The 20,665-nt window shown below is 39.2% G+C and overlaps 1 protein-coding gene across 4 annotated transcripts in view; it reads right to left on the bottom strand.

Annotated features, from left to right (window-relative positions):
• Positions 1 to 243: 243 nt before the first annotated feature.
• The window catches only part of vax1 (ventral anterior homeobox 1), a 31,796-nt gene continuing 11,374 nt past the window's right edge, over positions 244 to 20,665 (bottom strand). The window contains exons 1-4 of one of the 4 annotated variants that reach the window (XM_029752908.1): positions 8,898 to 9,506; positions 8,535 to 8,788; positions 6,120 to 6,307; positions 244 to 2,293 (exon numbers count right to left, since the gene is read on the bottom strand). In XM_029752908.1, coding sequence (XP_029608768.1) covers positions 1,754 to 2,293; positions 6,120 to 6,307; positions 8,535 to 8,751 — 945 coding nt within the window. In that variant the 5' untranslated portion in view covers positions 8,752 to 8,788; positions 8,898 to 9,506 and the 3' untranslated portion in view covers positions 244 to 1,753. Of the gene's footprint in view, positions 2,294 to 6,119; positions 6,308 to 8,534; positions 9,507 to 20,665 lie in introns of those variants that run through there. The other 3 variants (XM_029752909.1, XM_029752910.1, XM_029752907.1) reach the window with 3 other exon arrangements.

Below are 20,665 nucleotides of genomic sequence, written 5' to 3'. Positions count from 1 at the left end.
TTCCTTTATAGTGCTGTGTGAGTTCACCATACGCTGAATAGGCTACAGTAAGTAGCATTGCAACCCAAAATAATACACAAGAAGGTCTCTGCATAGGGCATAACACCTCATTTGAATACCAACAAAATATGAAATAAATTGCTATTCAACCCATTGTCAATGAAGGTACATCATGGCCTTTTTATCATAACTGGATTATCATCAAGACGAATCCATGAAAGAAATTGAAAAAACACACATGGCTTTTTTGGTAGCCATATATATATATAATATATATCCACACTTGTACCACACATTTCACAAAGTTCAAAATATTTCACAACAACAGCACCAAAGAGCTTTGATTGATTTATCACCCCCCTCTTTTACATTCATTCATTCATTATTTTGCAGATATACTAATCATCTATTAATTACAGACGTGAATAATTTACAATAAAATAACAATTTTAGGTACAATTCTCATTTTCTTTCTTTTCTTTTATACTACAGTAATTTCACTCAGTCACCTCATGCTAATTTCCCTCCAAACCTTCCGCCATGGTGACTGACCTTAAAACATTTCACATGAGAAAAGTTATTGTCTTAAAGATTGAAAAACCTTCTGCACCGTTTTCAATCATGTTGCATCAAGCTCAATTCTGTATATCCAACTATGCAAGCAGCTTTCTGAAGTTCAAAAGCTTTCCCAGAACCCTTTTCTCCATCCTCTCTTTTCCCCACCCCACATTTCCAAGCTTCACTCCAACTCTTATCTGTACATGTAAATCTGGACTACCACTCTAATATTATTAAAATCACAGACGAAAAAGTGGAATACTGCATCTTTAAAACATGAAAGTCACAAATTTAGACTGTGTTAAAAATCATATTGGGAAACCCCTCACAGACCCATTTAGAAAACAACTAACACAGAACCATTTAACTATGACAACATTTTTCTTTAGTTTGTTTTGGGCCAAAAATAAAAACAAATACAAACTGGTATAAAAGACTGTTATTGTAGCTTTATATTGGAAAACTGCATATGTAAATGGCATTTGCATGTTAAATACCTGTGTTCGTCATGAGTATCTGCAAATGGAAAAAGAGACCTGCGATATTTACGTAAACAGAAATGTCATATTTGACAAAGGGCCGAATTAACTCCAAGTTCACCAGGCCGTCCTGAACTGACTGTCTGTCACCTGAATTGCACAAGCTGTAGTGCTTGATAACTCTAAGTCTACACACTGTGACACAAGTCTACCCAAAACAAGTAAATAATAAAACACAAAATCGAAAAAGGTACCATCATGTTACACCCTTGGCCAACCACTCAAAAGCTTTGTATGTAATGTGTCAATTATCTCCAGTAGCTAAACATTTGTGATGTGTTACCCAAACATAAACAGACTCATTTTCTGTGCTTTTTTTGGGATTACTATTGCAGATAAATAAATGTGAGAAAATGTGGCTAAAAAATAAAATGCTGCTCCTTAGTAATCTCATGGATATTTGTTCCTCTGATCATTTGTATTGAAATTCAGAACTTGGAGATTCAATTTTAATTTAGTGCATAAGTAAGAATGAAAATGTATACATGTGTATGTTTTTGTTTTGCTCCCTCTGAGAGGCATCAGATGTTCAGTTGGATTTACATGAACAACAACCACAACACAAACAGGACAGAAGAGGGTGAAACAAACAAACAAAACCAAGACAATAAAAAACAAGGAGAACAACAAAACAAATCAAAATCCTTTGAGAAACATCATTCCAAAACGTTTTTGTCCACACTCTCCTTGCCATTGGTCCGTGAGTAAGGTTCAAAAGCAGAAGAGCTCAGATAGCGGGCAGACAGTTCCTGCAGGTTCCCGGCCAGGGAGCCGGCCATGGAGAGCGGGTTGGAGGACATGCGGGTGGCCACGCTGCCAAGCAGAGAGGGCATGGGGAAGCTGAACAGGCCGTGAGCTGATGGGGAGCTCTGGAGGCCTGCCACCGTCCCTGAGCTCGTCACTATAGGTAGAGGGGGACTGCCGCCGGCCGTCCCAGAGCTGGCACCACTGCTGCTGCTGCTGCTTCCGTTGCTGGCCATGCCCATGGAGGGTCCTCGCAGGGCGGCACCCAGGGTGCCGTTGCCACAGTGCTGCAGGAGCCCCGGCAGGCCTGGTGGCGTGAGGAGCCGGCCCTGCTCCAGAAGTCTCAATACACTGCAGGTGGCCGCCGTCTCCGACACCACCGAGCGCAGCTCTGAATCTTTGCCCTGGTCCTTCTTCTGCTTCGTGCGTCGGTTCTGGAACCAAACTTTAACCTTGAGGGGAGGACAAAAAAACGCTCCAAAATCAGCCAGAAAATAAGCAGTAGAGACCTTCAGCAACAGGGTCTATTTGCAAAAGCCAAATTAATATACTTTGGTTAATATGTATTATTTTCTAATATCTGTAGGCATTTACTGCTACACCAATGTTTGCAGAAAATGACTGAATCATTTGGATTGTTGTAAATAATTACTAATTCCCTTGTGAACTCAGTATAGGTCACATTGATGTCCACATGAATTGAATTGAGATAGTAATAACATTGGTAGCACGATCAGGGACTTAGACCAGGGGGCCCGGCTTCTACCCCTTGACAGATTTAGTAGCTAATTTACAAAAATACGGATTAAATCAAAACCTAATGCCTTATAAATATTTACATATCAATGTCACATGAATGGATGTTATCAGAGTCACACATATACAATACAGTACTGTTTGGTCTAAACTGGTCTAAACTTGAACAAAACTTTCTGTAACGGGAGGCAGAAATGACTTTATAACATATTTTTATTCTAGTGAAATGCAGACTGTAAGATAAAGTAGCTAGAAATTAATAAAATGTACTTCCATGACCTTAGACATTTTATGAAAATTAAAAATAATTAATGAACTCAAAGACATGAAAGTAACAAAAGCAGGGTCAGATAGTAATGAGTATATATGTATGTGTGGTTGAAGTATACTGTAACAAGGACATGAGTATAACAAAGTAAAGTGTGCATACAGATAAAAATGGCTATTGTATTCCCATTCATGTGGATAAAGAAAAAACGTGTTTGTGAAGAGGCCATTTTGACGCTGAAGAAGTAATGTTACTGCATTTGTATTGCACATGTTTGATAGTCATTCAACAATGAAAACAGACCTCTCTTTTCCCATTTGCATTTCATATATTTCTATTTTAAATATTCTATTCCTTTTCCAAAAAGGATAATAGGAGTTTGTATTTTTTTTCTTCAGTTTTCTTCATGTATTTCCCCACCTCTATCAAGTCTGTGGCAATTAAACCTGATTGCTTTCATACGGATCATAATTAGAGTGAATGTGTCTCAATCAATGAGCCTCCAGCTACAGTACCTCAAACTGCAGCTACTTCAATCACATCTGAATAGCATGTTTTCCTCCATGTAGTTGTTGTAGATAAACAACTCAGTAATTCTCAAGGTTAGTTGGTCAATCGCAAATCTATTTTACACTCTGGAAGTAAGGAATTACATTATTACCATATTCCCTCATGTTATAAGAATATCCTAAATTATTGATGAACATCTTTTATCTGAGAGGATACATTTTCAACAAGGTCCAACGAGGGGCTCTGAAAAGCCAGCAACCCACACAAAGATGATTAGGTATGCACACTTCAGCATATGTCTGTCGTTTCTTAATGTAACACCCCAAGAGTGCATTGGAACAAAATGTTAATTTCATGATGCCATCATTAGAGACCACTTCATCAACGAATGAAGGAGACATTTGAAGATTTAATGCAATCAAGGAGCATGGCGGCGTGCAACATTTAATGTTGCATGTGAAAATACATTAAGAAATTCAAGCCTACTGTCCTCCCTATGAATGGGGACCAAAGGGCTGTGTGAAGTCTAAAGCACCATTATTCTATTCTAAAAACCACCAAAGAATTCTGAATTCATTGTGTGCTGACATGGTAAACTACATGAATACTGTAGCTGAATACAAAATAAAAGCATCAAATGTATTGGTCAGGAAAACATTTATTTATCATTGTAAAATGTATGGGGAATTTCTACTTTAGTGTGTGTATGTGTATATATATATATATATATATATATATATATATATATATATGTGTGTGTGTGTGTGTGTGTGTGTGTGTGTGTGTGTGTATATATACACACACACACACACACACACACACACACACACACTCACACACTAAAGTAGAAATTCCCCGAGATCAATATTAATATTTCTTGTAATGATCAGAAATGTGTGACAGAAACACGTGTCGATGCTGTGACTCAGAAAATAACATTGCATAATGCTCCAGTCTGACCTCTGTTCAAAGTCAAGCTTGTTTAGGCGCACTGAAACATTCATGAGGTACGTAATAAACATATAAGGTAAATGTGGCTGACTATGCCATTAGCCAGCTTGCAAGATAAACTAAGAAATAAAACTGTGCTACAAATATTTTGGACTAAGCTCTGAAGCAGAGAGCAAGATTTCCCTGAAGTGAAAATTATAAATTGGAGGGTGACTAAGCTTGGTATCTCGTCGAGAACGAGCAGACAAGTGCAAATACAGTTCACCCACAGTGGGCGCAGTGTGACCTTTCCCTGACCCCACAGCTTAGCATGAGGTGAAAGCACTTTTTTCTTTTTTTAAGGCCTGTGGACTAGAAACATACTGTTTCTGCACTGAAAATGAGCCTCCTTAATGCAATAATTTAGGCTAACAAGGTTCTAGAATTTGTTGGGATAGCAGTGATATGAGATGCATAGTTCACTAGGCTAAATACAATGAAAGAGATTTGATTTGATTTGAGTTTTGTATAACTTAACAATACTATTGCTAGAGCTATATGATCAGTGAAGCAGTCTGCCTTTTTCTAAATTATCTTTAACTAATCAGTCAGCTAAATAGAAAATGCCAGGGTTATAGTAAAACTTGCAAAGATTGTATTGGAATGGGATATGCTTACAGAAGTATGATGGCAATATAGAAAGCATTGCGTAAGTGAGGTAAGTGTGTGTAATCATACACTCTAGTTTTCTCATTTGAGATAAGATTTTGAAATACATAAGGGTCGTTCCACGAATAGAGTGCCCTTTATGTCCTTGTGAGTATATCTGTGTACATTTTGATAAACCACTAATACTCCAGTAGTAGTGTTTTCATGTTTGTCCGACTTCTAGGAAGATTGTAACCCACTTAAATTATTTGTATTTTATTTAGCTAGGCAAGTCAGTTAAGAACAAATTCTTATTTTCAATGACGGCCTAGGAACAATGGGCTAACTGCCTTGTTCAGGAGCAGAACGACAGATTTTTACCTTGTCAGCTCGGGGATTCGATTTGGCAACCTTTCGGTTACTAGTCCAATGCTCTAACCACTAGGCCTCCTGCCACCCCTTAACCCCAAGATTTCACCAAGTTTTCACCATCATTGTAAAGCCCTAGTTTTTTTGTTGCTTTGAAAAAGTAACTTCTGAAGATTATTATTTATTTATTGTGATTTAGTGATTAATATTAAACATAATATTAAACATCTAACATTGAACATCTAATAGTCAAATAATATTGTAAAAGCAGGTGAGCTGGTTCTACTCCTTTTGGCCATTTCTGGGGTTTTGTGGTAGAGAAATGAGTGCAACGAGCATAACATGTCACGCCTGTTAGACTAGATCGATAGGCTAGCTCAATTTTTTGGAAAGCTTGCATTCAATTGCCCCTCCCTGTTGTACACAACAAGCTTCCATTTCCCCTGTCTCAAGGGGAGTTATGGCTGACTTAAGATGAAATCGTCAACTTTGTTACGGTCAACCCTGTTACGGTCAGTCCTATTACTTTAATTGCCACTTTTATAGTCTTTTTTATTTTACTTAACCTCTTGACATGGGAAAACATTTTTTATGAAGTTGAACAAGTGCTCTTTATGACAGAATGTTAAAATGGAGTGAAAAAAACAGTTATTTTTTACAAAATTACACTACCCAAAAGGCACTCTATTCATGGAATGACCCATAACATATCTATGATAACACAGAATGTGGATTTGGTATTTATTTACTGATGGCCAGAGTGAAATAGGTACATGTATTGTGTTGCTTGAATTTACCTGCGTTTCAGATAGATTTAGCTGGCGGGCCAGTTCTGTCCGTTCCCTCCCAACCACATACTGGCACCTCTGGAACTCCATCTCCAGACGATAGAGTTGCTCTGCAGTGAAAGAGGTCCGGGTTCGTTTGGGACGGTCCAAATCCAGTCCCTTTGGCAGAATGATCTCTCGGATAGACCCTTTCGCATCTACAAAAAAGAAGAAGTGACCATTGAAGATTTGTCAATGATAACTATATTCAAAATGTAGAAACACTTTTGGCTCATCATTATCACAACATCAGAATGACCATTCATCCTTTTTAGTAATGTGTGTAGGCCTTCTGTTGTCCATGAAATGACCGATTACCGTCAACGAAAGACTTAGGTCTTGTTGCAGTGCATAGCATAAAGCTATATGAAGATAAAATCATCCTCTATGTTTGCAAAATTGAAAAATGAACCATCCAGGTAAGCACATAAATACGGCGCGTTATTTATATGAATGCATCACATGCACAACATCAACCACAGTAATATGCATAACTTAAATGAATCCACTGACATTTTCCCAGACAACTAGTGTACTTTCCAAACATACTAGGGGATAACCTCAACCACATTAAAAGCAGTCAAAAATAACAATTACTTTATTTGAAAAAGTACCGTTTACAGAAGAAAGTTGATCAAAAGTATAAAACAAATACAAAATACAATGATACATTTTTTTTTTCTTCATTGTAATCATTTCCTTTGGTCCACCCATTTAATTGCATCAATACTCCAGTCTAGATGATCCTATTTTAGCATCTCAATCAGTACTCTCTCCTAAGTAGTAAACTAACCTCAAAATAGTTGTTTTCCCTATAGTTTTCTACAATCAAAATGTAAATGTGTAATTAAAAAGTTGTACTTTTGTCATGTCAACGGAAAATAATTAAAGGATATACCTTTAGATAATGTGATATTAATTGTATAACTGTACGAGCTTTTAATGACTTAATAAAAAGGAGAGAAATGAGGAAAGATCATAAGGAAAAGGTTTTTTCTTAAGAATTTACTCAATGAACTAAAAGGAATTATTACTTTTTAAATTGTGATTGTTTCTCCCATCATCTGAAAGCAGCAAAAGATAACCTGAAAGCATAAACATTTATGTTTGAATTTAGTTGTCATTTCGTTGCTAAATTATTTCCATAACAGTTAGCAAGGATATATTCATGTTTTCAAACAGTCTTCATGTTTGACCAACTGTGTTAAACAGATTAAATAAATGATGTGTGCTTATTCTGCTACAATTTAGCCCTGAGGCCAGACGACACTCAGTAAGAGTACTTAAACAACATAACAATTAACTCATTTCTTTGTATTAACTGCATATGAAATACCTTATATTATTTAGAACAAGATGATGTAAGCAAATGCATTTTACGTCCATTATTATTACTTATTCATCATCTGTATCAGAATAAGATAAGATAGTGAAAACCTGTGTATCTTATGATTTGAAACTTCTGTGAATATTGCTTTCAAATGAAATAGTATTTTCATGGAGAGAGATTATATAAAGTAGCATGAAATTCATCCTTTATTTTAAAACCAAATGTACAGTACTTAATATCTTAAATAGATGTGCTCTATGATTCTAGAAGTGTGCTGTATAATTCAATTTCAGAAGAAACAAAATTGTTGTGAATGCAAACCATTTTGATAGGAGTATATCACAGGGGTAAAATTCGTAACGTTCAAAATTCATAAAAATGTGCAGATAGTACATTTTTACAAAAGTGCCAAAAAAAATGTATGTTTGTATTTACTTTAAATTCAAAATGGTTTAAGAAAAAAGCCAAAAATACTTTTACAATGACTAAAACTACCACGAGACAGATAAGAGTGGGGGTGTGTGTTTTTTATTTTTTTATTCTTTTGCATAATGTTGCACTCTCACCCGAGAATGCCCCGGAAGCTGCAAAAGGGACTATAGCGCATTGTTAACTGATAGTGCCTAATTTCCTGTGCTTTTTCTGAAAATGAACGAGTGATAAAAACAACAAAATAAACCAAATAGCACTCGGGAGAAATTTGCTGCTTTGTGTCAAATATATAAAGTCAAATGAATAAGTTTAACGATTCTAATGGTGGAAAATTTTTTGCGATCCAATACCTCAAATATATTGTACATACAGTATACAAACAGAGCATTTGGTTGGGGACAATGTAGCAGTATGTCTGTGAAACCAAAAGCTATTTCTATGCTTTTTGAGTCTACACAAAGCCAATACCAGAATCCCATATCCAAAACACCCGTCTGGCAATTCAGCATATCTCACATAGCAAATGATCTTATTTCATCCTGTGGATACATATAAAGTAAAGCAATGAGCAAACAGAGTTTATACACTGCAACAGGAGTAAATATGAGTGGAAATCCTCTCACCTCGGACAAGTATTCTCCGGCAGTAGTCCGGGTCCCCCGTGCTCCCCCGGTTTTTCTCACAGCTTTCCACCGTCCCAGATGGCGAGAAGGACTCCTGCTGATCCTTTAGGAAGGTTTTGGAAAGGTTTCCCTGGGAATCCTTGCCGTTGTTCCCATCCTTTATGCCGTTCTTCAGCCCCATCCCTGGTTCAGGCTCTTGGTTGTATCTGACCTCCATACTAACTTATCCTCTTCAATGTTTCTTTCTTTTTTTCCTTTGTCAGGTGAAAAAAACAGTGATTACAGAGAGTATTGCACGTTGTGTTGTCTCAACAGAGTGGCTTTGTTTTAGAACAGCACCTTTTAGACCAGAGAGTCACCTACCTAATGTTCGGGGAACGCTTGCCTCACCTGCCAAGGTGCCCTATTATCGTTGTCCAACTCACTTGCCCAATGATCATGGACTTATCACTGAAACTCAACAGCCTTGTTACATACACATCAGGCTGATAGATGATCTCCAAATAATCAGAGCCATGGACCGACGCACGCTCACTGTTTCAATTGATTACGGTAATTTTGCTGCCTCCACATTTGCGTAGCCTCATGAATACACTAAATTGTTTGGGAAATATATCAGGTCCTAATGGAGGGGTTTGCTCGCTCCGTCCCTCTCTGTCAGCCAGCTCTCAGCCAGGGAATCAAGAGAAATGATTGGTCTCACTTTGCAAAAAAAGCCTTCCTGAGCACACAGACACAATCACAGGGGTACGACACTTCCAGAAAAGTTCCCAGGCACTTCATTCTTCGATCCCCAAAACATGGCCAGCCATTTTCAACATTTCTCCGTTGTGGGTTGTCTGGCCACGATGGCTAACTTTAATTGCATTTACTGTGTCTTTCGCCAATGATCGTCCCTCTGCAACATACAGCTCTCACCGCTATAGTGCTATCCCAGGCGAGTGGGAGGGAGAGAGGGATAGAGAGAGAGAGAGAGAGAGAGATATAGAGAGAGAGAGAAAGTGAGAGCGAGATGAGAGATAGAGAACAAGAGAGAACGAAGAGAACGAGAGAGACTGAGATAGAGAGAATAAAGGCGAGGCGGAGAGACAGAGAATTCAGAAAAAAGTGAATCCACCCCAATTGAAATTTGTACTGGCCACGACAGCTGATTCACAAAAATCACACGGCTCTGCTTCACAGGAACCGTGTTAAAGTTTCCTATGTTGACTCACGTCACTCAGCACGACAAACAACAGCACGAAGAGTAGCCCACAGGTCCTTGTCATTAACGCTGCGTCCCCACCATTCATATATATGCACCACAGAAGCAGTCTGTTGCACTAATACAATCTTAACCTGCACGATCTGAAAAACACAAAAATGGGACAAAACTTGTCATTAGTGCCTACACTAACACCCCTGGAACGGCCCCCCTCTCCAGCACTCTCCTTCCACCCCGCTACCCACCCACCAACTTTTAGCTATTTTCATTGTCAGAGCAACAATATCTCAGGGAACAGCAGTTGCCAGTAATCCAATAAGACCATTGATTAGGCTACAATGATTCAATTCAAACCAATGGCCTTGTGCAAGGAACATTCTCCAGCCCTTCTCGTCACCTTGCGGGGCCAGAAGCCCTCTTCAAGCTGCCCCCCCTCCCTGAACACCATTCATTCCTTTATGGGAAACAGAGAGGAAAAGGAGTGAAAGATGGCAATTATCTAATTGGACTATTAACAAACAATTCTGTGAGTGTGGCTGCCAGGCAGCAAACTTGGGGTGGGTTTAAGGGCCGCATGTTGGACTAACTTTATTCACTGAGTGTTTGGGGGCGGCTGGTTGGAGTGGAGAAGGAGCGATTGTTAAATAAAGGTAAAAGGGGGCTAAAAAGAAAGCGACTGAAGAGGACTTCTGCTTCTCAAGCTGTGTTGCTGAGCTTCAGCCTGAGAAACAGCTTGTACACGCAGCCCTGTGGCCTCTCGGGTTCCAACAATGGCTCATCTTGTAAAATCCGGTCCTCAATGGCCAGTTCTACAGCAATATTGCAAAGACAGTACCGCAGAACAGTATGAATATAATGTTCAAATGCAAAATCCATGTTAAAGTATGCACCTTAAACCTTGTGAGTGTTCGAAAATCAATGGGTGGGCTTGTTGGGAAATTAAATGCTCTATTTTATGCCTTAGCATCTTGCATGTATTTTCACAGGCTTCACAGCTAGTTTCCCAATTAATTCCAATGTTTTCATCACAATGTGTTTGTTGTGTTTCTCATTTTTAATTATGAGCTCACTTGAAAGCTTTGCATACATCAAACAAGGTAGTAAAAGAGCACAGCAGTAACAGTAGCTCTGTACCTGTGTAGTAATGTTGTAATTACTATAGTAACAACATTGTATTAACATGCGGTTAATCACTTTGTAATGGTTATGGGGTTGAGCGTTCTTTGCTAGTGAAATAAGAAACAGTCAAGATACAGAAACCCTGGACCCACTCCAATTGACATACCGCCCCAACAGATCCACAGATGACGCAATCTCAATTGCACTTCACACTGCCCTCTCCCACCTGGACAAGAGGGGGAATAACTATGTGAGAATGCTGTTCATAGACTACAGCTCAGCGTTCAACACTGGGGACCCTGGGACTGAACACCTCCCTCTGTAACTGGATCCTGGACTTCCTCACGGGATGGGCCAAAGTGGTGAGTGTAGGCAACAACGCCTCCGCCATGCTGACCCTCAACACGGAGCCTCTCAAGAGTGTGTGCTTAGTCTCCTCCTGTACTCCCTGTTCACCCGCGACTACATGGCCACGCACGACTCCAACCACATCATAAAGTTAGCTGACAGTAGATAGGTAGACTGGTAGATCACCGACGGTGATGAGACAGCCTACAGGGAGGAGGTCAGAGACTTGGCAGTGTCGTGCAATGACAACAACCTCTCCCTCAGAGGTAGCAAAGCGCTAAAGAGGGTGGTGCGATGGCAAGGGGCCTAGCTCCCTGCTATCCAGGACCTCTATATCAGGCCGTGTCAGAGGAAGTCCCAAAGAATTGTCAAAGACTCCAGCCACCAAAGCCATAGACTGTTCACTCTGCCACCGTCCAGCAAACGGTACCAGACCATTGGCTCTCATGACCAACAGGCTCCGAGACAGCTTCTACCCCGAAGCCATACGAGTGCTAAATAAGTAAATAATGATGGTTATCCGGACCGACCCTGCACCGACCCTATCTTGCACTGACTTTATGCACACTCACAAGACTATATATACACACTATATACAATACCAACACTCATACACACACTACATTGATACTCCCACACACATTCACAAACACACAACACAACACCCGCGCACACACACACAGACACGCACACACATGCATACCAACACAACACAAACCCACATATACACACACACACACGAACACACATGTTTACACTCATCATTTGCTGCTGCTACTCTGTTCTTTATTTTACTCTTATTATGATCTATCCTGATGCCTAGTCACTTTACCCTGCCTTCATGTACATATCTACCTCAAATACCTCTTACCTCTGCACATTGATCTGGTACTTCCTGTATATAGCTCCATTCCTGTGTATTTTATTCCTCTTGTGCTACTCATTTTCTTTGTATTATTATTTTTTTATTCGTTGGGAAGGGCATGTAAGCAAGCATTTCGTTAAGTCTATACATGTTGTATTCGGTGCATGTGAACTCCATTACTACGCAATCAGATTTCAAATACTAAATTGCTGGTACTAACATGGTTATTACACAAGTATAATAGCAAGTTTATGTAAATTGTTACCAGAACCAGCGAGTACGCTAATACTGGTCAAAGTGCGACTGGTTGAGCTGCGGGTACTAAATGGGCATAGCCTTGCCCAGTATCAGTCCTGGCAGAGCAGTGTGCCCTCGGATCAGATGGCAAAAGCAAAACGAATACACTTAGAGGCTGCACCCCATGGTGCTGCAGCTTTAGTCAGACTTTCCACTCTATCCAAAAAAGAAGGTTACATCCCTCCCAATAACGGGCATGAGACATAACAGTCTGAGTAACAGTAACATTTTGCAACAGAAATAGCACTCGCCTTTAGCATTATCCTCCTGCAAATACAGTGGTGTCCGCTTGTAAGAATCATAGATAAAATCATTTATGGTGGGAAAGAAATTAAGGGAGAGAAACGTTTATAGACTTACAATTACTTACTCTGCTTGTAAGAAGTAATTGGTTATAAGATTGTCAAAGTTCTGTGGGTTGAATTTGTTTATCTTAAGAGAAGTACATTGTGGTACACATTATTCACGTATGTACAGTTGAAGTCGGAAGTTTACATACACTTAGGTTGGAGTCATTAAAACTCGTTTTTCAACCACTCCACAAATTTCTTGTTAACAAACTATAGTTTTGGCAAGTCGTTTAGGACATCTACTTTGTGCATGACACATGTAATTTTTCCAACAATTGTTTACAGACAGATTATTTCACTTATAATTCACTGTATCACAATTCCAGTGGGTCAGAAGTTTACATACACTAAGGTGACTGTGCCTTTAAACAGCTTGGAAAATTCCAGAAAATGATGTCATGACTTTAGAAGCTTCTGATAGGTTAATTGACATAATTTGAGTCAATTGGAGGTGTACCTGTGGATGTATTTCAAGGCCTACCTTCAAACTCAGTGCCTCTTTGCTTAACATCATGGGAAAATCGAAAGAAATCAGCCAAGACCTCAGAAAAAAATTGTAGACCTCCACAAGTCTGGTTCATCCTTGGGAGCAATTTCCAAACGCCTGAAGGTACCACGTTCATCTGTACAAACAATAGTATGCAAGTATAAACACCATGGGACCACGTAGCCGTCATACCGCTCAGGAAGGAGACACGTTCTGTCTCCTAGAGATGAACGTACTTTTGTGCGAAAAGTGCAAATCAATCCCACAACAACAGCAAAGGACCTTGTGAAGATGCTGGAGGAAACCGGTACAAAAGTATCTATATCCACAGTAAAACGAGTCCTATATTTCGACATAACCTGAAAGGCTGCTCAGCAAGGAAGAAGCCACAGCTTCAAAACTGCCATAAAAAAGCCAGACTACAGTTTGCAACTGCACATGGGGACAAAGATTGTACTTTTTGGAGAAATGTGCTCTTGTCTGATGAAACAACAATAGAACTGTTTGGCCATAATGACCATTGTTATGTTTGGCGGAAAAAGGGTGAGGCTTGCAAGCCCGAAGACCACCATCCCAACTGTGAAGCACAGGGTGGCAGCATCCTGTTGTGGGGGTGCTTTGCTGCAGGAGGGACTGGTGCACTTCACAAAATAGATGGCATCATGAGGTAGGAAAATTATGTGGATATAATGAAGCAACATCTCAAGACATCAGTCAGTAAGTTAAAGCTTGGTCGCAAATGGGTCTTCCAAATGAGCAATCACCCCAAGCACACTCGCAAAGTTGATGGCTTAAGGACAACAAAGTCAAGGTATTGGAGTGGCCATCACAAAGCCCTGACCTCAGTCCTATAGAAAATTTGTGGGGAGAACTGAAAAAGCGTGTGCGAGCAAGGAGGCCTACAATCCTGACACAGTTACACCAGGCTCTGTCAGGAGGAATGGGCCAAAATTCACCCAACTTTATGTGGGAAGCTTGTGAAAAGCTCCCCGAAACGTTTGACCTAAGTTAAACAATTTAAAGGCAATGCTACCAAATACTAATTGAGCGTATGTAAACTTCTGACCCACTGGGAATGTGATGAAAGAAATAAAAGCTGAAATAAATCATTCTCTCTACTATTATTCTGACATTTCACATTCTTAAAATGAAGTTGTGATCCTAACTGTCCTAAGACAGGGAATTTTTACTAGGATTAAATGTCAGGAATTGTGAAAAACTGAGTTTAAATGTATTTGGCTAAGGTGTATGTAAACTTTCGACTTCAACTGTATGTATAGCTCGATGGCAGATGGTAGGGAAACTACCCCTAATCTTTCCCTTAACTTTCTTCACCAGTATCCCACTTACCACTATCCTATCATATAATATGCATCTGTAGTTCATTCAAAACCTCTTTCAGAACACCTAACAGCAGCGGCCCCCAATGACATATTGGTCATCATGGGTGGGCTAGCGACTGTTTACAGAAACGGCCAAGTGCAAGCAGGGCCACTACCACTATCAGTTCTAGTAATGCCATAAAACATTCATCATGATCACAGCCAGCATGATTGGTGGGAAGGTTCAGTATCAGAGCCTTGCTCCTTCAGTGTGATTGTGTGTGTATAGTGTAATGGATTGGGAAACAGAGAGAGGACATTTCAATATCCTTCCAACAATCAAGGCAGGAAACCAGAGGTTTACTCTCAACACATTTAATGCCTGGATAGAAATGTATGTGTTTTACAAACAGACGCCCAGAAATCAAATAGGCCTTCAGGTAAAATATAAATTGGTTCAATGGTGTGGCTTGACATTTGTAGCTATCATTTGTAATTCCTTTAAGCTGCCTAAGCAAAGGTACTGCTGGCATTAGTGAAGAACCTGCTCAGTCAACAGGGAGAACCTGAGAACTCTCTTGTTGTAGGTCATTCATGCCTAATTACCAAGCTTCCCAGTGTTTTCTGTGGGTAATGTTACTTGGCACTCACTAACAAAGCTTCTAATAGTAGATAACTTACTACCAGGGGATAGACCTTGGCAAGTCTTTAAATTTTTTTCAAAATGTTAAATTCAAGGTAAATGCACGTATTTAAAGAGTTTTACGTTTGCAATTAGCATGATTATGTCCTGCACAGTAGTGAAGCCAACTGTTTTCCAAACTGAACTCTGTAGTAAGGAGCTTATTCTACATAGGTACCTAGGGGACTGCACAGGGAGCTGAGCTGGAGAGTCTTGTGTGGGGGTTTACAGCATAGCACAAGCTGTCATTTTTATCCTGCTTTGACATTTATTTTTTCTTGTCAAAACCCTTGAGGCTTTACATTGGAGTGCTTTTGGTTACAAGTGATATTTTGAAAATAAACTTGCCTCCCAATTATACTCAACATTTCGAGACATGGGTTTGCACTTGTACTGAGGTTTAACAATGACCAATTGTGACAAGTGAGCTAATAATTGGGATGAATGAGTTTGTATTGGGTTCAGGTGGAAGTACCATATGTTCTTAAAGGTCCTAGCTGCACCAAAAGAAACTCTGTTGTTTTCAAAGAGTGGGGTGGGAGCTAATCTTATGCCCTTTCTCAATCAACAGGTTATAAAGACGAAGTACTGTAGACTTACTGAATCCTAACGTATACTACACTGAACACTGAAATGTAGCCTGTAAATGAAATGAGAGAAAGAAAGAACTTGATTTTTAATGTCTTGTTGTACTGCTGTTTCATTTAACAAGGCCTAAATAAATGATGCCTTCATATCAAGAAACAGAAATGAGGCAACATAATCATAACCAATTCATATTCCACCAAAGCTTTACCATGAGACCTGTTCTCCCCTCTATGAGCTCAGTGAGGGGGAGGGAGAGGACGAGGAACAAAAGCCAGCAAGAGGGAGAGTGAGGGGAATATTTTAATAGGTTCAGTCTTAGAAAAAAAAGGTGCTATCTAGTACCTTAAATGGTTATTCGGCTGTCCCCATAGGAGAAACCTCTTAAAGAACCATTTTTGGTTGCTGGTAGAACCTTTTTGGTTTGCATGTAGAACCCTTTTTACAGAGGGTTCTACATGGAGCCCAAAATGGTTCTACCTGGAACCGAAAAGGATTCTCCTATTGGGACAGTCGAAGAACCCTTTTCGTACCCTTTTTTCCTAAGAGTGTAGGCGCTCATCACACACCAGGCCTGTCCCTATGTAGTGACTGTTCCACAACTGTACATTGCGTAATAGGTACAACTCACAGCAGGAGTAATCCTCTGTAATTCTCTATCACGTAATACAGTTAAGATGATGTTAAACGGAGAGCACCACAGCCTCCCCCACTCGGCCTCCCATGTTTCCAAACACTCACAAAGATTTACCCCAAAAATCCATCTGTGCGCCTGAAATGACATCTATTGTTGGGTGGGAAAATGTATCTATTTTAAAAGCCTTTATGGCGCTTTTCATCAAGACTGTCATCCTTAGTCTAAAGCTATACAGTGACTGACAATGGCACATAAGTGTTCCAGAGATACAAAGGAACAGCTCAAATTACACCTGTAGCAATTACTATACCGATAAATTATACAGGACAAAGAGTGCTATCTAGAACTCCTCGGGAATACTGTAGAAAAATCTAAGGCCCATACTTGCTTCATCATAGCTTTTAAGCAGTCTGGTAATGTAAAAAATGTATTGTATTTTAAATAGTAGATTAGTGCATGCACACTTTAATGTCTTCTTTCTTTATATATATACCAGCCTTCTGACTATTCAGAATATCCAGAATATTGAAAGATACCCCTGTCAATGTAAAATATTTATATTTTCAAATCAATTAGAGATAAATGGTATCATTTTTTTGTTATTCTCCTGGCTACACTTCATTGTACAATACGATCAATTAAACTGTGGGCCTAATCATCCTGATGTGGAGTGATGTAACACAACGGTTTTAAAGACCACAGCACAATTGGTTCAACACAAAGATATCATAGGAAGGTAGGCAGACAATACCCTCAGGGTGAAAACAAGGTGTCATTTTGTATTTCCCTCACCATCTTGTGACCAACGGCATGAGTGTTCACATGGTGGCTTGAGATGCCTTCATCCAGACAGAACATGAGAACTGTACTGCATGTGATTAATAAAAAACAATGAATATGAAATCGGAATGAATTCAGACTTAAAGGGAACACTGTAGTCTTGTAATGTGGAGTTAGAAGTGCAACGGTGGTCTAATTAAGCAATACGGCCTGAGGAGGTGGGTTATATGGCCAATGTACCACGGCTAAGGGCTGTTCTTACGCACAACGCCATGCCGAGTGAATGGTCACAGCCCTTAGCCGTGGTATATTGGCCATATATCACAAACCCGAGGTGCCTTATTGCTATTATCAACGGAATTAGAGGAGTAAAAATGCATGTTTAGTATACGGTCTGATATACCACGGCTGTCAGCCAATCAGAATTCAGTGGTCGAAACACTCAGTTTATAATGAAACATATCTGATCAGATAAAATCAAATTATTTTGCTCTGAAATTGTGAATGATGCAGTATGAAGAGTTTGATTGGATTCTTGCTGATATACTGTAACTCTCAAGGCTATGACTTTAAAAAGGAACTACACTCTCGACTGATGAGGATATGATCATGTGCATGTAACAAATCAGATACAGTTTACATCCCAGCTAATGACAGAGGGTATAGAAAAGACTGAACATTTTAAATAGATTACTGCATTTAATCGTGTGTATTATGATCCCCTTCTATCAATATCACCAGAAAAAATGGTTCAAGGTTAGTAAAAATAAAAAATTATTGTCACCTGGCGGTTTTATGTGAATAATAGTTACAAATATCCTCAATAATCAAACAGCATTCTATCTGGATCTGTAGCCATATGCGATCATTCAGTCTCCAAGGAAAATCAATACCTTCATAAGTAGCCTACTTCTTCAATAAACAAACCAATGCAGTGAACCTGCACAACAATGAAGTCTGCACAACAATGACTACCTGGATGAATACAGCTCTTTTCAAATATGTCCCCATTACCCTGTGTTTAGTCTTTCTGTATGGGGGTGATATTCTTGTCAAGTGCATGGCCTGATCTTCCTCATCAGAAAGGATATGTGCTCTTTTTATTGTAGGCTCCTGAGGCCCAGATCGGGGGGGGGACATCTATTTTGATACAGTCAGGAAAAACAGAATCTTACCAACATTGGCAATCATTGGAAGAGGGAAAGGGATTATTGTGCTGAGAGTGATCAATAACTTGATAAGCATTATAGATGTGAAGTACCATATACTTTATTAAGGAAATAAATACAGTACATTCAATTTCGCGTGTACATTTGCTCCACATGGCATCAATAAAAAGTTATGCATAGTGGTTATGCATACAGTAAAATTTGGACCTGTGAATCATTTAAGAGCAAGCACTTCAAATAAAGCATATAAAAACACATTTCATGCACTGAGTCCAGATTGCTTTCATGAAAGGAATATGAAAAGTATCATCTATATATAACACTGTCCGAGATGACTAAATATGTTTATGTTCATGTTTAGTTAAATTCATTAATATCTTATTCAAATAGCATAAAACAATTCATATAACTATTATCTTACTGTAATTGTAACATTTTGTGCATACATTTTTTTTTACAGGAGAAAACATTCAGCATTTGAAGAACGATTAATTATGTATGCTTGCATACAGTATTCAACAGCTGCAACTATGAAATGTGATAATCTTGACATTGTCAACTTCATTCAATTTCAACGTAGCCGGCATTTGGACAAAGGTGTGCAGAGGCTTATTAGCTTAGCTATGAGATTTTGGGTGTTGGGCCTCATTACAGTATCTTATACAGCCACAATAACATCAATATGAAAACTATAAGCATCTCATGTTTGTGACTACTAGCCTGAATAATTCAACATTTTAAAAATGTAGATTTGAATATTTCCTGTGCACATAGATTGAGTTGTATGGTGCAGCCAGCCACATTTAAGTCTATTGATGAGTACCCCCTCCCCCAACTGCCCTCCAGCCCCCCGCCCCTGAGAGTGTCCCACTTTAGCTTGGTATCAGCATTTCGTCCTCAAAGCTCTGCTTATAGGAATATCCTAAAGACTCCAATCTGTTTGCAAGGTATTTAAACTCGTCTGGCAGCCTCTTACACATTAGAGCTGTCCCCTGTTCCTAAAATGAGTTCAACGGGTAAATTAGGGGGAAGAACTAATTCTATTTAATCAGACTCTGATTTGGGAATTAAAGAGGTCTGGTTGTGGGCTATTTTGAGATTACAGTTTTAACTGGCATGTCTAATTTAGAACAACAAATGCAAAAGATAAATTGATGATTACTGCAACTCCATTAAAATGCTCTGACATAGACCACTGTGAATGGTAGACCACTGTGAAAGTGAGAAAATTACATCCAAACTGGACTTCTTTTAGGGTAGAATACCCAAAATGCTCTCCACTGCCCCATATCCCCAAAGAGTTGACGTATATAACAGGTACTAACATGCCAACTGATGGAGCATGTTTAGGCGACTAATGGTCAATCAGACTATTTTACATGTTGATTATGGTATTTTTACTGCCTGGGTATACAAAACATCTCAAATTGAATGTTTTTTTTCTTTTTTTTTAAAGAAGTAAGGTGAGCCGTAAACAAACCATGACAAAGACCAAACAGAGAGGTGATCAAGAACAGACGATAAAATATGGCCATGGGTTTCAATAAGCTGCAGCCTCCTCAGTTGATTACTGAGACTGGAGGTCTCTAACTATTGAGGCTCTACCGCCCTCATGTGGCCATCCCCATCCCCTGTAGTGATAATTATGAGTATAGGTGGGGGTGGGGGTATCAGAAACAGATTGTGAACAAAGATAAGTGTAATACCAATTATTTACAGATTATTTCGTGTTTACAGATTAGTAGTCAAAACAGAGTTGTCAATTCCTCCGTCTGTGGCTCGAAAAACATGAAAGCCACTTGTTTTGGTATACAACTAAGGGGCGGAGCTAGGAATATGTAACCCCTCTTAAAATATAAAAAAACAGTGTTCTAGATGCAAGGACTGGCAGTCCATGACATCCAAGAGACAGTTTAACCATATGTTGAAGGTATACAATGTTTGTTTACATTCTGGTTGTTTGTAAACAATGGAGTACTAAAACCTTTTTAGCCAATCGCAACCACAGGACAGAAGTGCACGCAGATGTGCGTTAGAATGTTACTATGGTTGTGTTACACTGCTCAGACGTTGCTGACACATGCAAGCTTATCCTTCTGAAAAATGTACAGTTATTTTATTGCAACACAACCATTGATCGTGCTTTGTAGTACACCTATTTGTTTTATTTTAGTAATTTAGCACACAATCGTATCCAGAGCAACTAACAGTATTTTTTATTTCAATTGAACCTTTATTTGACTTGGCAAGCCAGTTAAGAACAAATTCTTATTTACAATGACGGCC

This window comes from Salmo trutta, chromosome 5, assembly GCF_901001165.1.
Source record: "Salmo trutta chromosome 5, fSalTru1.1, whole genome shotgun sequence".
Lineage (NCBI taxonomy): Eukaryota > Metazoa > Chordata > Actinopteri > Salmoniformes > Salmonidae > Salmo > Salmo trutta.
This window is presented reverse-complemented; position numbering and strand designations above follow the sequence as displayed.